The sequence below is a fragment of the Trachinotus anak genome, unplaced genomic scaffold (assembly GCF_046630095.1).
Source record: "Trachinotus anak isolate AG129_WGS33_773 ecotype Australia unplaced genomic scaffold, CSIRO_AGI_Tana_v1 ptg000007l, whole genome shotgun sequence".
NCBI lineage: Eukaryota > Metazoa > Chordata > Actinopteri > Carangiformes > Carangidae > Trachinotus > Trachinotus anak.
Window position 1 is genome coordinate 5,303,044 of NW_027273858.1, and position 26,408 is coordinate 5,329,451.

The 26,408-nt window shown below is 40.9% G+C and overlaps 1 protein-coding gene across 11 annotated transcripts in view; it reads right to left on the minus strand.

Annotated features, from left to right (window-relative positions):
* LOC139622624 (mitogen-activated protein kinase kinase kinase kinase 3-like) overlaps window positions 1-26,198 on the minus strand; it is a 41,766-nt gene extending 15,568 nt beyond the window's left edge. For 8 of the 11 annotated variants that reach the window (XR_011691347.1, XM_071480032.1, XM_071480035.1 and 5 more), the window contains exons 1-17: window positions 25,951-26,198; window positions 15,052-15,109; window positions 14,229-14,319; window positions 13,866-13,930; window positions 13,681-13,736; window positions 13,277-13,324; window positions 12,764-12,806; window positions 12,389-12,461; window positions 11,700-11,831; window positions 10,741-10,803; window positions 10,501-10,582; window positions 10,045-10,161; window positions 7,042-7,120; window positions 6,852-6,910; window positions 4,510-4,572; window positions 2,188-2,240; window positions 1,649-1,687 (exon numbers count right to left, since the gene is read on the minus strand). Coding sequence is in view for 10 of the 11 variants with exons in the window: in XM_071480032.1 (XP_071336133.1) it covers window positions 1,649-1,687; window positions 2,188-2,240; window positions 4,510-4,572; window positions 6,852-6,910; window positions 7,042-7,120; window positions 10,045-10,161; window positions 10,501-10,582; window positions 10,741-10,803; window positions 11,700-11,831; window positions 12,389-12,461; window positions 12,764-12,806; window positions 13,277-13,324; window positions 13,681-13,736; window positions 13,866-13,930; window positions 14,229-14,319; window positions 15,052-15,109; window positions 25,951-26,049 (1,220 nt within the window). In the remaining variant the exon portion in view is untranslated. The remainder of the gene's footprint in view (window positions 1-1,648; window positions 1,688-2,187; window positions 2,241-4,509; window positions 4,573-6,851; window positions 6,911-7,041; window positions 7,121-10,044; window positions 10,162-10,500; window positions 10,583-10,740; window positions 10,804-11,699; window positions 11,832-12,388; window positions 12,462-12,763; window positions 12,807-13,276; window positions 13,325-13,680; window positions 13,737-13,865; window positions 13,931-14,228; window positions 14,320-15,051; window positions 15,110-25,950) is intronic. The other 3 variants (XM_071480033.1, XM_071480037.1, XM_071480031.1) reach the window with 1 other exon arrangement.
* Window positions 26,199-26,408: the final 210 nt, after the last annotated feature.

Sequence of the window (26,408 nt, forward strand, 5' to 3'; positions counted from 1 at the left end):
TCTGCATCTCCCTCTGTTTTACAGAAACACTGCTCTTCTTCTTCTACTTAACAGCAGTTGAATGTATTTTGCAGTACCTTTGAACAGTGTCAATCACATTTAACACCTGCAGATATGTCACAGCAAAAGTCTATCATCAAGGCTTTTAATGTGAAAATCTGTACAGGAAGTGATGTTTCATTGACAGTGTCTTTACACTGAACAAAAGAACAGCAAAGTAGAAGCATGTGGAATTAATCAGTGAATAAAACACTGAGCAGATGGTGAGTATGAAAAGTTTTTTAAACCCATCCTTTATTAGCTTTATTAGATTTTATTTGTTGAGCCAGTCACGACCTGGTCTATTTTTGAACACCTTTAAACGATAACAAAGCCTGTACTGTCTTTCTTTGGAAACAGATTTATTTTTCCAGAATGTTAAATTTATGAAAACCTACAGACTGAGCTGACTCCATTGAGATATCCTGTGAATTTATCCCATCAAACAGAACCTTTAAGCCCATGCAACATACAGTATACTAACCTTTGTCTTGTATTTAGATACAGTTAATTAAACGAATAAGCTGTGACTACATAGGAAACTAGAAAAAGTCAAAGTTGGGTATTTAACTATCAGACCGCTGTCTAAAAGCCTTTGGAAATAATTGTTAACAGTCTCTCCATCTTCCTTGGTAATACCAGAGGGGTTGGGCTTACCACTTCAGAATAAATGTCTGTCACAGATAAGCAGGAAACAGCCACTTTTATCTACTTGTTAGATTCCTGTCGTAACATTCTGCCACATGTTGAGTGGTACTGTATAATAACATCCACCATCCATCAAGAACTGAATCTACTACAGGCCTGTAAACCACTGCCTGGCACTAATATTACCACTGGAGAATCACCGGGAGCGACTAAGCAAGAGAGACTACATTTTAGGTGTGTAGCCAAACTGGCTTACAAAATATAATACTTTCAATATAACTTCTAATTTAAAATTATTTTGATCAAGTCAGTCAAACATTGATCCAACAGATCTGCCTTTTAAACAATGGGGACTTGTTCAAATTTAGGCTTTAATGACTAAAGGGAATGTTTACAAGACAACTTTGTCTGCTTTGTCCACAGATGTGAAAACTCGCTTTAATCTTTGTTATAGTGCAGACCAGAGAATTCAATGAAACACATTTGTCGTAACAGATCATAGAAAATAGCAAAGCACAAAAAATGATCATCATTGTCTTTGGGGCAAATATGAAGAATTTCTCCACTGACTTGCCAGTGTAATTGATAAGGACACTGACTGTAGCTTTGGCTAAGAAACTGCATAAACGTGCGTGTGTGTGTGTGTGTAGGTGAATGCACATGAGAGTGTGAGAGAGAGTGTGTGTGTAAGCCATGCTCTGCAGGAAGCTCCTATAAAGCACAGCCTTTTCCTGATGACATCAAAGCGTGAAGCAAGCCGCAGAGGGAAAATAAAAACCCACGAGAGTCCAAACTGCTGAGAGCCATGACATCCTGAAGGCATTACAGCAGCGTTAGTTGCGTGTGATTGGCCCAATTAGTCTTGCCGTTAACAATGATTGGCTGATGGGTGGGCGTGGTTAGAAGACCAGCAAATCAAGGCACCCTGGGTCAACCAGGATGCGGGAGGGGTCTGACTTACCTCTGCTGAAGCTCCTCCTCCACAGATTTGAGAAGACTCCTGTTTGATGAAGAGAAAAGTGCAGAAAGAGATGAGAGAAAGAAAAAAATAAAACCTAAATTAAGAATTTATTTGCTGAGAGTGAAAGTCTACATGCTTTAGAAATCTTCTTGACTCTGGAGGACATTCTGCTGCCCTGATCTGAACCTGAGCCTTCTGCTTACAAAGCACTCTTGTCAGCAGAAGGCTCAGACAAACACACAGCTTCAACATCCTCAAAGTACAATTATGAATAAATCATCAAGCCTACAACATGAAATATCTCCCTATCTCACATTCTGGCTCTCCACAACTTTCCTCAATCTAGGCGCTTAATAATAATAATAATAATAATAATAATAATAATAATAATAATAATAATGAAAAAATATATACTAGAACAAGCTGCAACTGTTGATGAAAGAATAGGAGAAAATTCAAGCCAAGGAGGGAAAAAAATGACAAAAAAAGAGAAAGAAAGGAACATGACGAGAGAGCCAGAACGTGAAAGTGAGACTCACTTGTTTCCTCCCAGTAGACTTGGTGAATCATGCCCATACTCCAACTGTAGGTCCTACAAGACAGACGAATGACATTACTACTGTGACATGATATTTCACAACTGGCTCATTTAAAAGGATGCTATGTATCTGATTTCTCCAGGTGCACAAACAGGGCTGAAGCTCTGGACCTTGTGGCTAAATAAACCACAACTAGTGACCACAACTGAAACCCTGTTCAAGTGCCAAAACCACTGCAGGGGCTGCTACTGTAGCAGCCGCAGTGACTGTTAAACAGCCTGCTAGAAATAAGACCCTCCCCATAAAGCAGCCATTTCACCGCAAGTGGAGCTCATAACCACACAGATGTGTACAGTGAGCACACGGCTGACTGTATGTGTATAGATTTGACTCTGCTGAGTTCACATTGTGGCCTAATCATTTTTGTTAATCATAAACATGTTTGTAACAACAGCAATTCCCTTTTGTCGTCATAGTTTTGATAAAGAGGATGTTTGATGAATATAGATTTGCTCATATAATTAAAACTGTAAAATTCAATTAAAGATGCAAGATAGGCAACTGAATAATTTAGCCTAAACAAAATTAGCAGTGTCTCTTTCTCTCACAGGAAGATTTTTCTGGACTCTAACAGAGTAAAGCAACTGCAGAATTCCTACTGCATCCTCTTCAGAAGGAGTTTAAAAGAGCAGGTTGACTAATGTAGATACCTGCAGTAATCCTGCTCAGTTTTTCTATATCTAAAAAATTGCTTTCAAACCAAGTTATGGGCTTTGTGTGGACTGAACTGTGGCCAGTTCAACCAGAAAGTTTCAACTCTGGGCCCCAATAGAAAGAAGGAAAGAAAAAAGTAAAAGGGGAAACCATTAAAGTAAACATAAGAAAATAGAAAAAAAAAATGCTGGCTGAAATTACAATTATAGCAGGCAAGTGTTGTCAGCAATAGCTAGCAAGCTAATTAAGCTACAAGGAGTCTACTACACAATGGATGAGTTAGGTGTGAACATAGCTTTTTTAATGTTTTTTTTTAATTTTAATCTACCCACTTGGCCCATTCACATTGCTACAGCATGTGGTGAGACCCAGAGCTGGACTGGCCTGCTGTACCTGGTTATGGTTGCTAAGCTATGACTGAAAAATTGTTGTTCAATGGCCCCTGTGTATATATCTTGAGACCCCTAGTCGGGCCTTGACCCACTGTTTTAGACAATTAAAAAAAATTCATCAATGTGAAGTAAGGGATGTCAGAAAAGTGTTGTTTCTAAACCTGAACGCACTAAAAAATATGGTTGCTGTTGATTAGTGTGCAGGTTGTTCGGCGCTGTTGTCTGACTCAAACAAACAGTACATACAGCCACAACGTGAATGCAGCATTGTGTCATGAAAAGATAATGACATAATGCAACAAGCGTGCAGAGGGAAACACGCATACTGCAAACAAACAGATACACACAAACATACAGTTGCACACCCACACTAAAAAAAAAAGGCCTCAGTGCTCTGGTCGACTACAGGACGCAAGAGGTTAGAGAACGTGTAAGCAGAAGTGTACGGAAGAGACACACACACACACACACTCTTCTGTAGAGAGAAAGATCAAGAGATATGTCAAACAAATATCAGGTACAGCAAAAACTGAAAGTCTGAGTGTGAGTGTTTCTAAAAGGCTATAACTAAGTGTCACTGAGTGTCAAGGCACTGCATCACTGACCTCCAACCTTCTTCTGCGTGTGTGTCTGTTTATGTGTGCTAGTTTCACACACATGTCTTATTTCAGAAAAAAAACACCCAGCAAGATTTACGATTTGTGTGTGATTCAATGTAATGTTTGTGTGTATTGTATGTATATCTGAAAACAGGAAGTACGACAACAACAACAATCACTAAGGACTCTTATCACCATGACAACTACAACACCAGTTAGTGAGGCGAAAGCCAAGGCTGGAAAAAGAAAAACGAAATGAACAGTAACAGATGGATGGACCAGAATAGATGGAACAAATATGTGAAAATGAACAAAAATACATGTTGGACACCGAGCAGCCAAAGCAGTCAGCAGTCTGGAAAATGGAAAAAAAAAAAAAAAAAAAAAAAGAGAGAGAGAGAGAGACAGCAGGGGCTTGGAGAGTGAGAGAGCCAAAACAAGGACAAGTACTTGTTCTTCAGAAAATATTAAGAATAAACAGAAAAGTATGGAGAGAGTACAATGGAGGTATAAAAAAGAAAGTTGATTGAAAATAAAAAAGAAAAAAAGGCCCATGTAGGTGAAGAGCGGGAGAGGTAGAAAGAGAGAGAGAGAGAGACAGATAGAAAGAGTACTACCAGATTAGATCTCGCGGTATAGTAGAGCTCCTCAACACAGTCCAGATAGGGCTCAGAATCACACTGGTCAGCAAGACAGAGCGAGAGAGACCTCAGTTAATACATTAACCTGGACTGATGGAGGGGGGGAAAGGGGGAGGAATAGAGGCATGGTTGCAAGAGAGAGGAGGACTGATGAAAAATGGATGAAGGCCAAAATGGGCTATGACGTCAATGGATGAAGACAGAGGAGGTGGTGGATACTGGAATATGAATCTGACGTGAAGAGGGGACGGATGGGAGACAGATCAAACAAGACATGGATGGATCTGCAAGTAAACTGGGGCAGATCGGGGCAGGTGGGGGTTAAAAATTATCAAAATTAATAAATTAAATCAATATCTTATCATAGGAGCTATGTCAGAGAATTACTAGCCTCCGTCTTGTGCCAGTTGTATACTTGGTAGTATTTCTTTCAACTAAGACTACAAGGTACCTTAATCCATGATTCTTAGTGTTGCTATGGGTTTGTTTTTTGTTTAGTATTACACAACAAGTTAAACATGCTGAAAGTTAATCCAGCCATTCGCTCCTTGCACTCTCCGCATTTGAGTCCCATTTGAACAAAAGGCTGTTGCTGATCCTTTTGATAAACGTTTAGAGGATTAATGTAGTAATGATTTATTGATTTTAAAATGCTACACATAGCACTGTAATCCTGAATGGACGGATCTTAAAGAGCTAAAAACCAAACTAGTCAGCAAGATGGAGAGAGACCCCGCGTTATGAGATTACTTTTGAGGACATGGTGGAAACTGAAGGAAAAAGAGATGAATGTCGTTGAATGTCACAAAGACCTACGCTGGTGACTTTGTTTCTGAGCATTAAATAGATGGAGGGACAGAGGCAGTGACTGTATATAAAGATGGACAACATGACAGCTCCCCAAAAGTGAAGCCAAAACATCTTGTATCCATAGCGACTGGCTGTACTATAGGTCGTGAACTCCGCCCCCTCCCCAGGGAGGGGACGTGGGCCAAACTAAATAGAATAAAATAACATAAAAGTACATGTCAAATACATTTTTCCAAATGGTTTGGCTGGTTTCTGTCATTTAGGTAGTTCTTATCACCCTGCTGTGTGTTCAAGTGTTAATTTCTCTGATAAGTTTGGTTTTAATTAGTTATTTGATGCTATAAAACTGATGCGTTTTGACTGTGTATGGGCTGGATCTCAATACTGCAGCTCCATTGGAATATTTTGGCTTCATTTTTGTACAGTGGGAGGAAGTGGAGACATGTCCTCCATCTCTACATACAGTCACTGGACAGAGGTGAGAAGTTGGTGTGGGGATTTGACTTGATTTTCTCAGTGGACTTGAGGGGAGGAGGAATACAAAAGGGAGTTTGTGGAAAAGGTGCAAGTGCAAAAAAGGACAGAAAAAGTGGGAGGCTGTGAGGGAAGGGAGGACTTTACATTGTGCATGAACCCTGCACCATCCCATCTATCCACTAGCAACCACTTCTTTCACAGTGAAACAGATTCTATCTATCTGCTGAGGACCTTAGTGAGTGAATCCTGTTAGATACGTGTCCATCCTTGCCTGTAAGTAAGGAGACATTATGGCAAGAAACCTGTTATTTGTTACGCTTCACGGTTCACAGGAGAGGTGGGACATATGATTCCTCCAGCATATTCTAGGTCTGTACCGGGGTCTGCTCCGTGCCGGCCAGAATTCCTCCACAGGAAAGCGCCCTGATCAGATGCCTGTGCCACCTAAACTGGATCCTTTCAATGCAAAGGAGCAGTGGCTCTACTCTGAGCTCCCTCTGGGCATCTAAGCTCCTCTTTTTATCCTTGTCGGTTGAGCCCAGATACTGCAAAGAAAACTAATTTTGTCTGCTTGTATCCACAATCTCAACATTTTGTGCACACAACAAATCAGATTACTGGGGGAAAAAAAATAAAAAAAAATCACATGGTTGAAAATTCAACACAAACACATTAATGTACACCACTGCAACCTTCTTTTAAAGTCCACATTTGACTGTAGTTGGTCAGTAATCTGATTTCTTCTCTAAGGAATAAAAGATCTTTGAACCATAGATGACATAATCAGGATAGATGAGAACGTCCCTAATGAAAATGCCTCAGTTCTGTATCTGCCAGAGTGAACTACGTAGATGGGCTTCACGTTCGGTTCACCACAGACTGACGACAACATGGGTTGGTCAGGGTGCTTCCTGTGATTAGGTGAGGATCAGCCATGCTGGTAGTGGTGAAGTGACAACCACACAAACCATACAGTATAATCTCTCTCACAGACACACACTCATAGAAACACGACACAGGTAATAACTCACCGGCTCATGATGTGGTTCTGTCTCCTTTCTCAATGGAGGATCAAACTTCACCTGACCAACTGAGAAAGAGAAAATCAAGACAGAGTCAGAAGTGAAGACAGAAAATGAGGGAAATACAGAGAGTGTGGGTCACTAAACAAAAAAAAAAAAAAGTTCAATTTTTTCATGTTGACCTTGTGTATTCACTCACAGTTTATCTCAGACAGCGTCTTTCCTTCCCTAGTGCTCCTGCTGGTGGAACGAATACGATGAGGAACAGAGACCGGAGACTATCAGGAAAGAGACAGAGACACACACACACACACACACAGTCAAGTAGCTGTTTAAAGAATACACATAGTGTTGTAATTTACATTGTACTTGAGAAGATTACAATAGGTTTAAAAAAACCAAAAAAAACTTAATCCCTCTGCTATTTCCTGTGGGTAGGATTTGATGACACAGCAAAACAGCCAACCGCACTCTGCAACCAGACAACCAAAACCTAGCAACACAGTCGACGGAAAACACAATCCTTCCCAGGCAACGTCATCAATGTTACACTTGTGTTATCCTCTGTACAATGTGTATTGTACATTATTATTAGACTTTGATCCCATCTATTTTAATATAGAGGCAAATAGCTGACATCAGCATCACTCAATCCACTGACCTGCAGGCCTTAACCCAGGCTGTGTTAATGGGTTGTCCAATAAAATACTCTGAGTCACCTACAGTATATGATGCCAGTTATTGGTTTCCCTTTAGAAATAACGGATTGTTTCATGATCAATGTGTTTATTTCTTACAGTACAACTGGTCAAAAAAAAAAAAAAAAAAAAAAAGACATACAGTGTTTCAAAAGAAGTCAAACTCTACTTTATGTCTTGAGAATTTAATCTTAAAATGTAAACTCAAAACACAGCAGCCTCAAACCATGCCTGTAAAGCGACCACAAAAAGACAAACCAAGACTATAAAAAGATGCATATATAAAAGCCACATTTGTAGCTGGGAGCAACCAACAAGTTTGTCAATTTAAAACCATCTCTTACAGTTGTAAAAAAGTCCATTCTCATAACACACAAATCATGGTTAGTAACTGTAAAGGCAAAGGTAGATGAAGATGGCTTCCATCATCCCCAATCTTTTCATAATGCATCCTGTAGCCTGTGTTTCCAAACCACCGGAGCAGACAAGGCTTCGATCTTTTAACCAGAGAAAAAAACCAAAACTATTTTAAACTGCTCAGACAGCTTGACGAGACTCACTGTATTACTGATTTCCACTAGTTTCCTGAACCTCAAGGTCCCTAAAATTGAGGCTTGTGATTTGTTTTAATTCAGAAAACCCACTCTTGTGGACAGAAACAAACCACAATGTCAACACTGTTTGCATTACGATAAGTGTGATGAGTATGAGTACGATACTGTCAGACTTTGGAAACCATCTTTATGAACCTGGACATTTCTGCATCGCCAAATTGCTGCCACAGAATTAGAATGAACTGGGCTGATCTATAGTGATGTTACTTATTGATCTTCTGGGGTATAGTCAATATGGTTGCCAAAGAATCTAAATAATGTTGTCATGGAAGTAAGCACAGTTGTTTAATGAAAGTGTAGTCAGTTTGTAAAGTTGGAGTATTTATTATAATTTTAATAAATAGCAGTAAAAACACTAAAAGCTACTGTAGCTATAATAACATAATGCCTAAACCTTGTCTGTTTAGTTTTATTTATGCAGATAAAGGCCTATACAGTTTTGGCAAAAATCATATCTGCTGTGTTGTGAAGATGTTTTAATTAGTTTATGAACAAAATATGATGATTTTTCTGCACATCTGTAACTTTCTATCAACCTCATGACTTTTAATCTTTGAAGACATGTCAAGAAATTTTTCAGAAGTGACAACAGCGCTGCATTATCGATTAATCTGCAGACTATTTTTGACTAATAGTTTTGTATATAAAAAGAGAGATAATAGTTAAAAATGCCTGTTATAACTCCCACAGACTGAGCTGACGTCTTGAAATATGTTGTTTTGTCTGAGTAACAGTCCAAAACCCAAAAATATTCAGTTTACTCTCATGTGTGACAAAGAAAAGCATAAAATCCTCACATGTGAGAAGCTAGAAATCACAAATATTTGACATTTTTTGCTTAAAAAAATAATTTAAATTATTATTTTATTACAAAAGTAGTTACTAATTAATCAACTAATCAATTAATTGACTAATTATTGCTGCTGTAACTAACAATATTTCATTATTATTAATTGAGGAAACTAAATTTGTGATTGTATGATTCTATAACAACAACCCCACCAGCTGATGTGCATGTCAACAGAAAGGCATGAACGTTAAATACAAGTGCTCACTGGTATGTTGAACTAATTACACCATCACCACGGCAATCCATCAACGGTCTGAACCTCACATGCCAATGTCAGTTTCCATGACAACACCAGTAGACGCTCAGTTGAATGGAAACCACTTTCAGTTCATTCAGTTCTGTGGTCGTCCTCCTCCACGTAAAAACACAACTGACAGGCTGGTTTGTGTTAGAATGAAATCACTGCAGACACCGCAGCCCACGCTGGTACCTTCCTACGGGCCGCAAAACGGGGTGCACGTCGAGCACCGGGGCTTATGGGTAGGAAATGACCCCTGTACTTAAACTGAGGAGGAGGTTGAGGACAGGGAATGGAGACAAGAGGACAGGGGAAAAAAACAGAGGGAGAAAGAAGGAGAAGAGAAAAGTAAGGAGAAAGGAGAAGTGCTACAAGGAGGAAGAGAGGAAGAAAGAGGAAGAAGGGAAGGAGGAGAAGGAAGCAGAAGGAAACAGAAGATAAAAGCCATGAAGAGTGAAATGAGAAACAAACAGGAGAAGAGAGGTGGAAGAAGCAGCGCACAGAGTAAAAGAAAAAGAGGGAGAGGAAAGAGGGAGTAGGGGGACAAAGAGCAGAAAGATGAGTCACATGTGCCACGGAGAGGAGGGACTGCGGCTGAGGAGAGTGAGGGTGAATGGCAGTGGATGGCGGAGGAATTTAATGACAGAAGAACAAATGAGGAGACAGAAGGACACCATTTGAAGGGAAGGAAAAGAAGCAAGATCCAGCAAAACATAATCATTTCTCTGATGACCTGCCTGCAAGCTTGATGACATGACATTTTTTTTTTAAAGCAAAACCTCAACAGAAGGTCAAAGGTTACCTCAGGTTCAGGGTCGTCATCGTCAAAGTCGTTGTAGGTGCTGTGGTCGGGGTTGTTGGCTTTGTCCAGCAGCTCAATTGCCAGCGTCCTGCTGAGGGGCTGCGACACAAAAGGGTGCTGGGAGACCGACAGGAAAGACAGCCAATCAGAGTGATGTCTTAAAATGACTAGCAATGACTAATACATTTTTATAAGAAGTTGAAAACTGATAGAAAGACAACAAATGGAACATTTTAGATGAGATGCACTGATCTATGAACAAGGTTATATTTTATATATAATGTACCACTGTAGCAATTAATGCTTTTTAAAGTCTGCACACATAGAAACAAACTAATAGGATCATACACTGTCTAATCTGCAGTTTGCATCCTTAAATTACAGTAGAGCTGTGATGGATAAATGCTTAGAGCAAGACCATTTCTGTTTGTATAAATACATTGTTTTATCGCTGACCTGCAGGAGTTTCTCAGCTGTGGGCCTCTTCTTTGGGTTCTTGGTCAGGGCTAGTTTGACAAAATGGTGGAAGTTATTTGTCCTGTTTGTCCAGCAGAGAGAGGAAGACAGAGAAAGAGAGAAAGCGTTAATATTGATACAACTGGTTAACCTCAGAAATGGGGTTTATGCATCAGTAAATGTATCTCAATGGCTGCAAATAGTAAACAAAGACGAGTGAGTGACAGGGTGGGCTCTCACCACTTGAGTTTATCTTTCAACTTAGGAGGCTGGAAATTACTCTTGGTCATTAAGAACAGAGCCCTGTGGGGAAAGAGGGAAAGACAAGAATTAATCCTCAAGACTTTACAGTTGCGTAATGTTAAACTGTGGTGAAAGAGGCTCTTGCACAGCATGCAATTATAATGACAACATCCTGCACAACATCTGTGGTAGGTTCTGAAGTCTATCATCTCTCATCAAGTTACATTTAAATCTCCCATATTTTGCACTTTTCTGGTGTTTAATTTGATGTATTAATATCCATAAGAAGATACGTTTGTTTTTTAAAACCATATCAGTGCAGTTTTATATCCCCTTTCTCAGGCTTCTCTCTGGAGCTCTAGTAACAACAGGTCAGTGAGGCTCTGAGCCTCTCCTCTGATTTCTGTATTCTGAGTGATCTAATAAAAAAAGACAGCAGATTTCAGGCAAACACTGTAATCCTGTGAGACTGGACAGTGGGTCTGAGTGGGTGGGGTTTGGGGCGTGGCTGAGAGCGGCGAGTGCTTTGTTGTGACATCACAAAGTTACAGAAGTCCTGGCTGCTCATTTTAGGGCTCAGTTTCTAAATATGTGCTGTGTTCAATTGCCTGTGGACTGATACATGTTGATGCTTTCACAGTATTAATATGGAACCTAGACCTGCTTTATAATCAAAAAAGACATGAAAATCACAACTTTTACAATACGTGACCTTTGAGTATGGACACCAACATTTTGGCAAAAAACCTTTTTGACTTGTCACAGGAAAAGCACGCGTGGAACTAATAACATTAACAATTTATCAAGTGCGTCTGAATTTGATTAAATACAATTGAGTGATACCTTTGAGAACCCTGGCATCAGTGCTATAAACCCTGGTGGGGTTTTTTCTGCTCCTACCACTATGTCAAGTTTCCATATCTATACGTATAACACACATAACAAATGCACACTACCTCATGGGGTGCAAGTCAAACATGGGTGGTTGTAGCTCAGCCAGCTCTATTGCAGTAATCCCCACAGCCCAGATATCACAGAGCTGGTTGTAACCTCCTTTCCTCTCCACTGCTGCTACCTCTGGAGCCATCCTACAGAGGGACAAAGAGACAGAAGGAGGGCATGAAAAAAAGAGGGAAAGAAAGGGAGTAAAATATGTGCCAGTTTTAACAAAATCAGGTTAATTAAACAGCTACACACAAGAACAGAATTTGATTTTTTCCCCCCAGTATTTCCCTGTAGCAACTCAAACAGTTCCCACCATGACCTTGATCTACAACTCTCTGACTTCTCAATGACCCTATGTCTGTTGGAGTCTCTCTAGAGCCCAATTTTACTATTCATTCATGGTTGGTTAAGGTTTTGTGAAGAGGTGAATAATCCAGTTTCACTACAGCAACCATCAGCTAATGCGATAAATGCACAAAACATGTGAAACGAGACATTCTGGCATATTCCTGTAGCATGACCCTTTAGACAAATTCCTTCATCCTGCCTGAAGTAAGACAGTTTATCAAATCCCTGCACTTTCCCCAGCTGATCGAAGGCCTCTCGCACGCAGTAGGAAGTTGGATTTTATACATTTACTTCGCCTGTATGCTTATGCTGTTTTAACAGAGATAACAGAGAAAAAACAAGCACAACTCACCAGTAAGGAGTTCCAATGAACGACTTCCTCTTGGCTAGAGTTGCTGTGATCTGGGCTGATACACCAAAGTCAGCTACGGAGAGCAAAAAGGGAGGGGAGAGAAAAAAGGGTGGAAGGGAGTAAGAAAAAAGAATGAAACAGAGAATAATAGAGGGGAAGGTGTGAAAGAATTGAAAAGGGAAAAAAGAATAAAGACAGAATGTGAGCGAGAAAGAAAAAAAAAAAGTCAGAGTAGGAACAGCAATGATTATACGAAGGGGAAACAGGAGAGAGACACAGGAGAGAGAAAAGAAAACCAAGTCAGTAAATGAGGCCATTCAGATTCAGTCTTTTGAAGCAGAAGGAAATTGCAGAGGCCTTGCATGTTCCTCTCACCTAGTTTAACATAGCCGTTGTCTGTCAGGAGGATGTTGGCTCCCTGTGAGAGACAAACACGCCATACATCAGGATCCAGCACAAGAAATCACACCTCAGGTCAATGCAAATGAACTTGAGAAGCACATTCAGCAGCGCAGGTTTGTTGCAAAGTGGTTTTCCATTGATCAGTGCAGCCTGCAGCTGTGAATCAGTAATCATTTCCCCTGTCATATCAACACCATCAGCTGTGTTTAGGGATCAGTTTTCACTTTTTAACATATTTTAATGTACAAAACGTGAAGTGACTTTATGACAGTCCTCAGATTCTAAATAGGAATTGATTCAACTACAGGGCAATCTCTGTAGTTACAGAGGACTTGACTATACTGTAAAAAGTTCTTACCAATTTGTCCACATCCATTTATGATATACAGCCAACAGGAGTTAATATACAGTATACACCACAGCACATTACAGGTAAATTGGAGAGGGTTCTCCATACATATTCCATACAGCTTTCTCCCAACTCACCTTGATGTCTCTGTGCATTTTGCCTTTATTGTGTAGATAGTATAAACCCTGAAAACAGAATCACAATTTTAAAATGCACATGCAGAGCACAATTTGATCATCGGACCATAAAACATCAACATAAAATTTCTTAGATAACTCTGCTAAGTTTCCTAATTAATTTACAGTAAGTAGCAACTCTCACTCAACAGTCAATGCTGAATCATCAGGATTAAGCAGAAGAACCAATGAACACTTCCAGTCATTCTTAATTTTGGTGTCTATGCTCATTATTTTACAGAGAAAAAGTGAAGCAGTTCCAGCTACACAGGAGGTCTGTCTCATAAAATATGCCTCTGTTTATTTGCCCTCTTCTGTTCAAAAATACACATACACTCATATAATAAACTCAAAGTCTTCACTACCTGCAGGGTCTCCCGTGACATGTAGGCTATCTGTGACTCTGACAAGGGCCCGGTTACTGGAGGAGTCAAACAAGGAAGAAACAGACAGACAGAGAGAAAAAGAGAGAGATGGATGGATATTAAAGGGTGAGAACGAGAACCAGCAGTTAAGATCCAAATGTGTGTGTTTCAGTGCATGTTCTTACCGTGATAGATGTCCTGCAGAGAACCTCCTCCACAGTACTCCATACTGATCCACAACTTATCTCTCCTGCACACACACACATAGAACACTTTGTCAATAAACCTCCACACATACACACTACGTCTCACTGATATCCCTTCACACACTTCCATCTGTCCTTTAATTTTCTCACACACACCAGCACATCTCCCTATTTTTCTCTCTCTGACAACACACACACACACACACACACACACACACACACACACACACACACACACACACAAAACATAGTAAAATGACATTCTTTAATGTCAACAACACACACTTTGATGACAACCATAACTAAATACTGTGCGTCTGACTCACTCACACACACACTTACCGGAGATAACTGCCAAAATAGGCAACAATGTTGGAGTGTTTACAGTCCTTCATCATTATAATCTCCTGCTGGACGACAGCAAAGTCCTCACCTGGACACACACACACACACAGACAGACACACAAACACATTAATATAGTGACAATCTGATATTTAAATACTTCATATGGTTATCATTACTTACAAAGCAACACAGGGCAACAGAAGAAAGGAGAAGTGGATTTGTGTGTGTGTGTGTGTGTGTGTGTGTGTGTGTGTGTGTGTGTGTGTGTGTGTGTGTGTGTGTGTGTGTGTGTGTGTGTGTGTGTGTGTGTGTGTGTGTGTGTGGCTAAATGATGCGGGGCAGACTCATGAAAGCCAGTGTAAAAGGATATAGAGCTCCAGAGCCGGTTTCTACATATATTCCTTCTTTAAATTCCACATTGACCTTAATTATTCAGCAGCAGTGTGATGATAAATTTCCACATTTGTAACATCTAAAGTTGTTTTCCTTTTTTTTTTTTTTTTTGTTAGTGGAGGAGCACATGATGGAAACCAGCAGAGAGGTAGGACACGGAAATATAATGCATGAGACAATGAAAGAAGGGAAAGATCTATAAGTGTAGGGTGAGGGCGGGTGTGTGGGGGATGGGGGGTGAGCAGGGGAGAGTGTGGAAAAGAGTCTGATGAAGGAAAAAGGCAGAAGGAAAAAAGAGAGAGAGAGAGAAAAGGAAGAGAACACAGGCTGACGAAGCGATTGAGAAGGATAAGGAGGCAAAAATAAATAAATAAAAAATAAAAATAAAATAAATAAAGGAATAGAGAGAAAGATGAGATAACTCACCCGGTTCCAGTTTGATGACTTTGATAGCAGCCAGCTCTCCTGTGTTTACATTACGAGCCTAAAGGAGACGGAGAGGAGGGAAAATGAGTGAGTGGAGATTTTGAAACAAAGCTCATTTCTGGAAATGTCGTTCATGCAACTTCGAGGTAGAGCAGATTTGAGCTGCACTGTTGCCATGTGTGGAAAAAAACAACAACAAAACATCGCTTTGGCACAGTGAGGGGTTTGCAAAGAAGTTGAACCTGGCTCAGTTTTTGCCACATCATAATTGGATGTGATCCAGCAATCCAGTGTGTCGGTCCATCAGAGACGTGCAAGCATACAGATATTCAGTTATTCTGTTTACAATCATGATGGAGAATAAAATGATTGTGGCTGCAGTTATTTACAGAGTTGTAAAATGCTCAACCATTATTATAAACACTGCGCATTGTGTAAGTGTTTGATAAACACCATGGATTAAATTTCATCCTCTCATCATTACCTGAATTTCCTGGATTCCTGAAAAGCGGACTTTTGCAGAACACAGAGGCTGATTTTCTATAAATAGTCGACTGTGTTTACATTTAGCAGCAGAGCTGGTTGGGGCGGGAGAGGAATTCTATATGAAGTACACATGAATAAAAGATGTTTTTTTTTTTCTGCGGAGACATGAATTGCTCGCTTGTCCCAGGCCAAGTACGACTCTGTGCGACACTGCATGTGTGAGAAGATGAGAGAGTGGGTAAGTGAAAGAAACAGAGGGAAAAAGAAGGTCTTAAGTTAACTGATAAGAATTTCAACATGGGAGACTAAACATAGAGCTTCAATACCATCAACAGCTTGGGAGTTAATGTGTCAAGTCTCTAACACAGCAGCTCTAATTTCTTCTTCTAGTGTCAAGGCAGCAGCTGACAGAAACACCCTCATCTACCCTGATCCTGGCTGCAGCCTCGCCAGCATATTTACCCAACATTAGTGAGGGGAACCATGACATTTTACAGTCTGTTCTGTTCACTTTATCGGGAAGTTGTCAAACACTAGAGGGTCTATATAAAGGTCTATATGATAACAACCATCAAGCCTCTGTCGTTGGAGTAGTTTCCATTTTGATATATTCACATCAGGATGAAGAAATATATATTTTTTTAAATTATAAATATAAATGGGAAGAGTTTTAATCACTGATCTTATAGCCTATTCACAAATGAAGGCTGTGTCATATTAATGCGAAGTGTTTCCATCCTCACTTATTTATATTAACTGAATAAAATTTTATACATACAGGACTAAACTACTTATATTATATTATAATTTCATGTATAAAAGTGTCTTCAACTGTATCCAATAAGGCAAAATAAATAAATTACAGAAAAATGCTCTTTTAAAAAAAAAACACCGAAATGATACGTACATGAAATTTCGTTTAAGTTTTCTCTGCGTGAAGCAGTGATGCAGTGACAATGTGCTAACTGAGCTGCCTCGTCAGCATGAGCAGTGATCGCCCTTATAGCCACAGGGTGAAAGAAAAAAAGTGGCACAAACAGAAACTCGACTTCAAAAACAAGAGACAGGAGTACTGCCCACACAAGTGCACTGCAGAAACACAACAGCGACAAGGAGACAAAATAAAACGCAGAACTCAAGGGTAACCGCAGGCAAGACAACTGCACTGTCAAATATTCATCAGTAACATTACACACAGTTTTTAGTTCTGTCGAAGAAGAAGACAAGAACTGTTTCCTCAAGTTCAAGAGGAAAATCGAGTGTAGAAGAACAGAGGCAGAGGAGGGACGACAGAGGCCAGCCCACTCCAAAACAAAGCTGTGGTGGGAGTGGGGTGGGGGGCAGACAAAGAGATGCAAAGAGAAAAGAAGAGAGAAGCCGAATGGAGAGCACAGACAGTGTGTCTTCAGTCTGAGATGACTCATAGAGCTCAGTGCCACTGTTAGTGGCAACAACACACGGCCTGACTCGACTTGACTGACTGGTTGTTGTGACTGACTGAAGCAAGCTGTTCGGTGTATCGAAGTGGGTGCCGGTTTGACCATCAGTCCCCGAAAAGGCCTGCTGAAGTACTGAAGTGCCCCTGAGCAACAGCCTGAATCCCTCTCTGAAAACCAATGCTTCGGCAGGAAAACGTATTTAAGCACAAATAAAGTCACAGTGAAACCTGCTTTCACAGGCCGGACCAACAAAAGACACATATGATGCTGTGTGACGCTCATCTGGGCTCATCAGAACAACAAACAAACAACCAGGAAACATTTTCACAAATTTTCACGCTCGACCAGACTCAACTTTTTGTGTCAACCAGTGTGAATCAGAAAACGCTCCAGTCCATCAAATCCAATTAGTCCTCTTATGTGATTCATGGACAAAATGAATGACTGACATCTAAGAACAATACTGAAAATGTCACAGCAAAGCAGCGCAATCCATCACTGCCTGACACCTCAGAGAAATCCATTCAGTGATGAAGCAGTGACTGAAGAAATAATGATCTACCAAGTGATCAAACAAAGAAACCACTTCATAGTAAGCTGTTTTGATTAGTTACATTTAATGGATGGGAAAACAAAAAGCAAAGTTTATCCCTCTGATTCTAGTTTTATTCTTGGTGAGAACTCCAAACCTGACAGCTAAAATGTCACATAAATGAGTAACTAAGGTCATCATGACCACTACAGGAACACAGCTCGGGACCCAGACTGTTGCACGCTGAGGCAAAAATGACTGGGTGCTTGGTGACGGTGACACAGAGGAAGAGAAAAAATGATTAAGGAGACAAATGTGAGGATGCACTGTTTGTAATTATGCAGGGCTGATGCATGTACCAATTCAACAGAGTTTCGGTAATGGAAAACATTGTTTTTCTGTATTATACTTGAAGTAATATAAGCATCCTTCATTTAACAAAAGAAGACAAAGTTCTCAAATATTCAAGACAAGGAAGCTAAAATATCCACCTGATTATGATTTAAGTAAGAGAGTGTCTCGGCCGAGAAGACACTGTGTTAATATGAGAAAACAATTAATGCCAAATTCTGGTACTCAGCAGCATGAACGGATTAATGAATGGGCTTCAGGGCACAGGCCCTGGGGCCCAATGGGTTATGGACCCCTGGTCCAGAGCCTCTCTTTGTAGTTACTGTAAACATTTCTTGTTAAGAAGTCAATCAAATGACTACAAAGCAACACAAAAACAACTACAAAGAGACAGAAAAAGACCACAAAGAGACATATGGTGACTACAAAGAGATGCAGAATGTTTGTAGTTGAAAGAGATGCAACACAATTACAACAAGGAGACACAAAATTAACTGACTAGATACGGCTTTTTCTGTCTCTTTCAGTCTGTGGCTCTTGCTCCTGTGTAGGAGTGATGATGGGGCCTTTTACATGTTTGTGTCCAGGGGCCCAGACATTGTGTCTCATAATCCATCCATGCTTAACAGTATTTCAAACCTTGCATCTCTGGACACATTTTGTTCAATACCAGAAACTATTCAGGTGCGATACTCAGCCCTGCTTATGAAATCTTAACATAATGAGAACTGATTTCAAAAGGTTCTAATGAATTAAGAAAAGCACATTTTAGGACTTCTGGATATAGGTGCTGTTTCCATGTACTGTTACTGTCAGATCAGCACTGGGTTGGGGTGGGCTTCTACTACACAGTAATGGAGAAACTTAGCTTAGATCCATCATTAACACCTCCAGTAGGCTGCGTGTGAGTGTCTGTGTGTCATATACTCAGCATATGGCCGGCTCAGTGGAGGATCAGTGTGGCATTTCACTCTCTCCTCTCTCTGGCTACGAAACACAAACAAGACCAACCTCAGCAGTAGCAGCTCACCATGCTAATCATCCCACTCAGCTTGAGCTGGAATCCTGCAACTATTGTTAAGAATAAATAAAGAAAAAACAAGGGTGCACCACTTGGTTTAATTCTAAGGTTGTTTGCTTCTATTGCTTTCCATTTTGTCTAAACTGAATTATGGTTCTTTCACTGCAGCTCTGACAGACGCTCCTGCACTATCTATCATTGATCTGCTGTGACAGTAGTCTTGTGAGCTTAACTCCTGGCAGGCGACTTATTTGCCGGACTAACTTACATAAGGTCAGAGGTCATGTCAGTGTAGCGGACCTCTTTGCAGAGACGAGTCACCTCAGGTCACAGGTTCATGCCCGAGGCTTCACCCACTCACTCGCTGCTTATCAACAAGAATACAATATCATATGGTGTTTAACATTGAATGGAGTCTTTTGATGTAATGCAGCAACATATTAACAATATATTACAGATTTCTAACAGAAGCCTGCAAGAAATTCACATGAAATATAAAAGCACGTTAGCGTAACGTGATCTCAGTCACCTCCTCTCATGGTATCAGATAACTTGGAAAACCTGCCTGCTGAACTTTCTGTCGTAATTACAATCTCAGGCTCACTTATCTTTTCATCACCAATCTGTCGCTTGACATTTTCAAATTTGGATAGACAAGCTGACTGATTTATGTAACAACAGCCTCAACACTCAAACACGCAGTTCCATGTATGAGCAGCCCAGTATAAGCTGAGCCTTCTGCTAAAAGCCGGTGAACAGCTCCGATAACTCTGGGTGTTGAGGCCTGGCCTGGGGCAATCGCTACAAAAGTAGTTGGGTATTCGCTTCCTTGAATGAGATTTTTCCAAGAGATCTGAGGTTTCAAACAGATGACCTTCCAATCACAAGCATGCTTCTCTGACCATTAAGATAACCAATGCATTAGGCCATGACAAGCTTCTTGCTTAATGCCTCGTTCTTGACATGCATTTCACAATTATCATATTAACTACTGTCGTGAAAAAACTTTGTGACTTCAGATGAAAGATGATCTCATCCTAACTAACTTCTTCTTGTGAACACCTTCAAAATCCATTGGAAAATATAAAAATACACTGACACCGAGCTTAAGTCAAAACACTTTTTCATAGTTTCTGCCATTTCTGAAACTTCACTAGGCTTTAGCTTCAGCAAGTCACGATCCAACAAACACACTGTCCAGGTCTCTTTTTCAAAACGAAGGAAGTAAATCTCTCTCTTTTAAAAAAAAATGCTGTCATTTCATCATCCTCAACACATCAAAATGTCTGTTAATTAGTATGGGAACTGAGTTTAAAGGAGTGCGATTCAACAGTATTTTCGTCAAGATGGTGAAGGCACTGCAGCTTGTTTTCTCAGTCTTAACACAGCTCAGCCATCACAAACACACTGCACCAGGAGGGGAACAGGGGAATGCTGAATGCTTTTAAGCCATCCGGTCAAAATGAGGGAACACGCTGCTTTATATTCACTCTTGTCAGCATGACGGAAAAGAATTTACTTTTCAAATATGAAAAGCTTCATATTAATTTTTGACCATAAGGTTTTTTTTTGTGTTTTTTTTTTTTAACAGAGGCTTTTATTATGAGCTTAAATGTGGCCTGGTTAAAAGAGGAATTCTGTTAGATTTCATGAATCAGACCCTGGTGACTGACAGTAGCAGCTCCTGTACTTCAGAAGAGTTCAACCTGCTGAGTGGAGGATTTCCAGGTCAAACGCAGCAACACCGTGCTGTAAAAATGTGCGTCTGTGGGGTGGGTGGGGGCGTAGACTTCCTCACCTGTCACGCCATTATTTCTTTTGTGTTGACCCACCCTGCAGAGAGGTGTCACACCATTCACTTTCTGAACAGCAAACAGTTTCCAAAGCAACATGTTATGTCCTTGCAGACATTTTGTTAATCATTTAGTAGTTAACAAAAGGAGCAAGTACAAGCTACAGGACCTTGCATTAAGCTTAATTAATATGGTTCAAGTGTAATTTAAAAAGCTGGTTACGCCCTGGCTTAAGATAATGTGAACCACACAGGCCTCGTCATTTGTTTACATAGTTAAAATACATTAAGTGCTTTGAGCAGGAGACAGACACATCAGGTCTGACAGGTTGTGCAGAGGAATGATTATAAAATATTTATCTAATATGCATCTGACATAAATACGAGTGAAATACAGAAATCAGTTGTGCACTTTCTAAAAGGAAGGGTAGGCACAGTGTTCTTTTGTAAGATTAACACAGAAGGTACACTTGATACCACGCTGCCTGAATGCACTGTGACTGTGTGTGAAATGACTTCGGAAAGTTATTTTTTACTGGCACATCTGGTTTTGTCCCATGCCACTGCTCTGTGTTATTAACTACTGTGCAACAACTACGCAAGTTATCAATATGTCACTGCACCAGTGGCACAGACACACATCCCTGCACAGTACATTAACTGTATTTGGTGAACAGAAACCCGAGAGCCAGGATGGGGGGCGAAATTTCCGATCCTGATCCGGAACCTTGCTTTGCTTCAGAGCTTTTGTGAATGCAGGCTGAGGTCTGTGTATCCACCTCAGTGAGAAAACAACTGGAGGAACAGTGACAAAAACAGGATGGTTCTGGGCCAGCAGCTTTTGGTGTGACTCTACAGCCATCTGTGCGTGTGTGTGTGTGTGTCTATGCATGTGACAATACAATCATCTGGTTTTGTGTGTGTCTGTGTTTGTGTGTTATGCCGCAGTTCTCTGCTCTGCTGTCTTCCTCTGCTGGAGCAGTGGGAAACAATAGGACGGACACACACACACACACACACACACACACACACACACACACACACACACACACACACACACACACACACACACACACACACACAAATATATATACACACGCGTGCACTCATAAGGAGGAAGTGAGGATTCCTGCATTCTTGGACCATGGCTGCCCAGCTGTGCCACACACACCGAGGTCTGGCCAGAGGAAATAGTTACCATCATCACATTTATTACTGTTAAGTACGTTATACATTAGGAGTGACTGAATGCATAAACACAAACCACTTAATATGGCTTCAATCATCTAAGTAAGGTCTTTGTTCTTACTTTTATGAAGGGAGATGGGGCATTTAAGTCAAACCCTGGCAAATCAGGTTACCATCCTCTTTAAATCTGAGATAGCTCGCATTTTTATGCAGTTTAAGGGGATTTGAATAGGAAATTCTTCCCACAAACGCAGCTCATTTTTATTTATGTCGATTGCATGCCACAAGCAGCCACGTCAGCTTTGGGATGTTTGCCTGGCTGTGCTGGTAAACTCACTCAGAAACAATGAAACGTCACAGACGGTCAGGTAGCTTTCCTCGCCCCTTATGCGAAGTCCAAAAATACCCAGATGCCTGGCGTGTTTTGAGAACAAACACACAGCTCCTGAAATTGATTTGTCATTAACTGCTCCCTGCCCCAGTGAAGGCCGTCGTCTTCCTCTGCTTCCTCAGTCCGAAGCACCGTCACCTTGACAAAACTGACCAGTCATCCTATTTAAACAAGCAAACTTACATCAGATCCTGTGTACTGCTGCATATTTGGCCTGCGCCGTGTCTCCTGAAGCACAGAGAGCGAGGACAGCTAAGTGCAGTTTTTGCAGCTCGCCTGCAGCAGGTTTTCATGGCTATAGAGCGACAAATTAAGCTGATACTGGCGTTTATCAGAGATCTTTTGAAGCAGCCTCGGTGACAAAGTGGGACTGCAGAAGAAGAGCGTTGTTGCTTTCCTGCTCCGCCCACATAAAAGTGACAAATCAATACAAATCGTATCTTTAACATCAGTCAGCGAGCAGGCCTTTTACAGAACGAAAACAGGGCTCATCGACGTCTGGTATTCCTCCTCTCCAGTTTGTTTGGTTTTATTTGGTTTAAAGCATCACACACAAAAGTCAGATAGGTAAACATATGCATGCTGCATGCAGTTTACGGTCATCATGTTGCAGGAATTCTCACTGCAAGTTTAAACTGAATCAAACTCTTGCCACAAAGGAGAGAAGCAGCCTAATGCAGGTCTAGAAATTGGAAATCACTCAGTGCTGTCACTTCCAGTGCAAGGCACGTAGAGAGGCTGTCGACACAATATCGACACAGATCTAATGATTTGTGTTTAGGAACAGTAAATCAGATGTGCACATGTGTAATTGGTGTTATTTACACTAGACTATACAATGAGAGGTCAAACTGCTATTTCAAAAATCGTTATGAGTTCAATTAGAACATTTTTAATCAAACCAAGTTATTAAAATTATAATCTGTGCAGTGTGAAAATGATGTACAGCCCTAAATGCTCTATTGTCCTTTTTCTTTCTTACTAGACAGACTGTGGGGTGTCTGTAAAATCCAGCCCTGCATCACCCTGCCTTCAGGAGCAGCTGGAGAATTTCATTAGTCTGAGTTTAGATGGGGAGTTTTGGTGCTACTGAATGACCTAAATGCTGTTCAGGTGGCTTACTCCCTGCTAAGGCTACATTCCTGAGGGAAATTACTAAATCTTTCACCTAAAAATGCACCAGTTTATTAGACACCATCAGCATACAGTATCGGCAGCCTGAAACAAATATCGGTGCCTCCCTCACAAAAATCAAAGATATCGTGTTCAGCCCCAGAAACACCCTCCCTGGAGGATCAGACCTGTGATCTCGTGGTCGGGAGGCCTGTCACACCATGAGCCACCAGTCCTCCTCCTCCTTCAGTCTCTAACTCATAACAGACAGAGAGACAGGGCCGCAAACAGAGGAGAAAACAAGCTAGCAGAGTTCACACTTTGTTTCCTGCTCAAACATTCCTATCCAAGCCACAGATTTTCACACAGCGGTAGAACCAAATATAGGCATCACTGAGGTTTACCAAGTGCCCCGCTGCTTAGAAGCACAACCTTTAATCCTGAGGTTTCAGGTTTGAGCCCCCCAAGTGTCCTTCAGCAAAACTTCTGTTGTTCCTATGACATAGAGCGCCAGTTACATAATAGTGCTACAAGCAAGAAACGACAACTTTGTTTTGATGTCTCTGCTGTAAAGCAGCACGATTTCTTTTCTACTCCTCATAGTCGTTTACATGAGCGCACATTAATCAGCTGTCTGCTTGTGACAGATCTAACAGGCGAGTTGGCTCCGAGCTGCTGCCTGGTGAAGAGATTATGTCAGACCTATCTGTCCACAACTAGGCAAGATACTGAACTTAAATTAGAAACAAACAAGATTAGCTACAGCGTGGAGGGGTACAATATGGAAAACATACAAAAATGAAAGAAATTATGACAGATAGTGGGGTATGTAGAAAGTACAGCTGAAAATAAGGGTAGCTATGGTTTCAAAAAGACTTGAAATCTGCCACATCTCTAGTCTTTAGGGTACTTTATATTTCTATAATTACCACAAAGAGATTGGAGGTTAACCAAACATCATCTAGTCCTATTAAAGCATTTAATGATTCTCCACTCTGCCAAAAGCCTTTCTCTCTCACATAATGGTGAAATTAAATTCCACAACAGAGTGGCTACAACACAGACAACTACAGGGCTGAGAGTGGGGATGTTAAACTTGCATCACCCGACTGATAAGTGATAGAGATCTGTACAAATCAACCGGGGAAAGAAAATCAATTTAATATTTCAACAAGAACTTGTGGTTCATACTCAGAGGTATACTTCTGCTAAAATGATCATGCATTGTGGTGTTTTTATATGATATGGTGTTACCATAATATTATAGAGGGATTTAACTTATGTCTGTGGGTTTATAGCAATCTAATCCTGCAGGATGGCATTTGTTTTGTACTGCAGCGTTACTTAACAGTTTTCTCTGATGCTACACATTTTACATGACATGAGAACATCCTTGCTGTGTTATTACGCCTGCAATTGATCGACGCAGCACATCATAAACATGATGATACTCCATGTGGCTGAGATGGAGTTGGGTTGCAATTCAGGAACTGCTCAGATCCCAGGCTCACAAACACAGGGCCCTGGTAAAGTGTGGGTTAGGGTTAGCAGCTATATAACGTGATGTGATTCAGACAGGCTACACAGAAAAGGGAATCTCAGTTTCTTAATAAGTGTGACTAATTCTTACTGATGTCGAAACGTGAATATGAACAATAGGTCGATGCGTTATGGTTGTTGTTGAAGCTTGCTCAACCCTTTGCGCCTTTAGCTAAACTGGATTTCCAGGCAGGCAGCTGTCAGTCTCTGTCAGGGCACAACGGAGGCAGTTTTAACAAATTCTGCAGCTGCCACCTCATTTAATACGACTGATGATAAACCTGTTAGGCTGTCTCTGTTTCCGTGCAGGTAACAAATCACGGCTTGTTGTCATGTTGTCAAAAATGTTCCCACGACTCAGCTAAAAGCCTTGTTAGCTTCTTGATGCTATCAGGTTAGCTGCGCCCGTTGTCGGACAGCTAACGGCTAAACGTCTATTATCGGACACGTCTAAATCAATTCCTCCTCTTCAATATTAACGCTAGCTGTTCACCACAATATTTAGACGATAGACACAGCATACGACGTGAGAACAAGTTTGTCAGTTTCTTTGCAGCTACTCACACTTCTGTGGGATTTCTGCTCGACAAAATCAGATTTAACGTAGCCTTCCGTTTGTGAAGGTTTACAGTCAACGTTGACGCTAGCTACGGTAATTTATGATTTCTTAGCACCCGAACATTGTAAACACTCAAAGGCATCTCGATAACCGAAAGGCGGATGTCCACAATGTCGGCAAATAGTCGGGGAGAGAGGCCAAAACAATAACAGTCACAAAACATCAGCTAAGACCAGCCCAGCCTGTGTCCGACAATGGAACTAGCTAGGTGTGTGAGTAGCTGATTACATGCTGCATCAGTAAACACCAACACGGAAAAAAGGAGCCGTATTTCTGAAAGAGGCCGATGATGGCGGCATAATGAGTTTTCTACTGTTCTGGCGACACTGATGGGCCGCGAAGAAAAAGCTGTAAATCAACCATGAATATCTAACCCCTCCGTGTCCGATAATGGAACTCGGTGGCTGCTTCCCTCACTGCAGTTTTACCTTGTACACATCTCCGTACGTGCCGCTTCCTATCCTCTGGATCAGCTCGAAATCCTCCTGCGGATTCCGGCGGGACAGGTCGACACTGGAGTTCATCATTTCCACTGCCGATTACGGCGCCGATCGCGCACGGTTGACGAACCCCAACAACGTACGAACACAAATATTTAAGAAAAACATACGGCGTCAGAAAATCCCAGCCCGACTCAAGTGTAGCTCCAACATGGCGTCCACTGCGCATTGAGCATGCGCAATGGACATCATGGCCTACTCTCTCCATGGAGTCTGACCACAGTCTGAACAGGGAAATGGAGCTGTTGAATTTAAGATATTTCTGATTTCATATCAATTCAGGTGTTGTGTAAAACTGAAATAACAGGAGAAATACAAATAAGTCACTGATAATTTGTTTGTGCGGGTAACGTGAGAAAAGGCCACAGAAAAACATCTTAGACCCA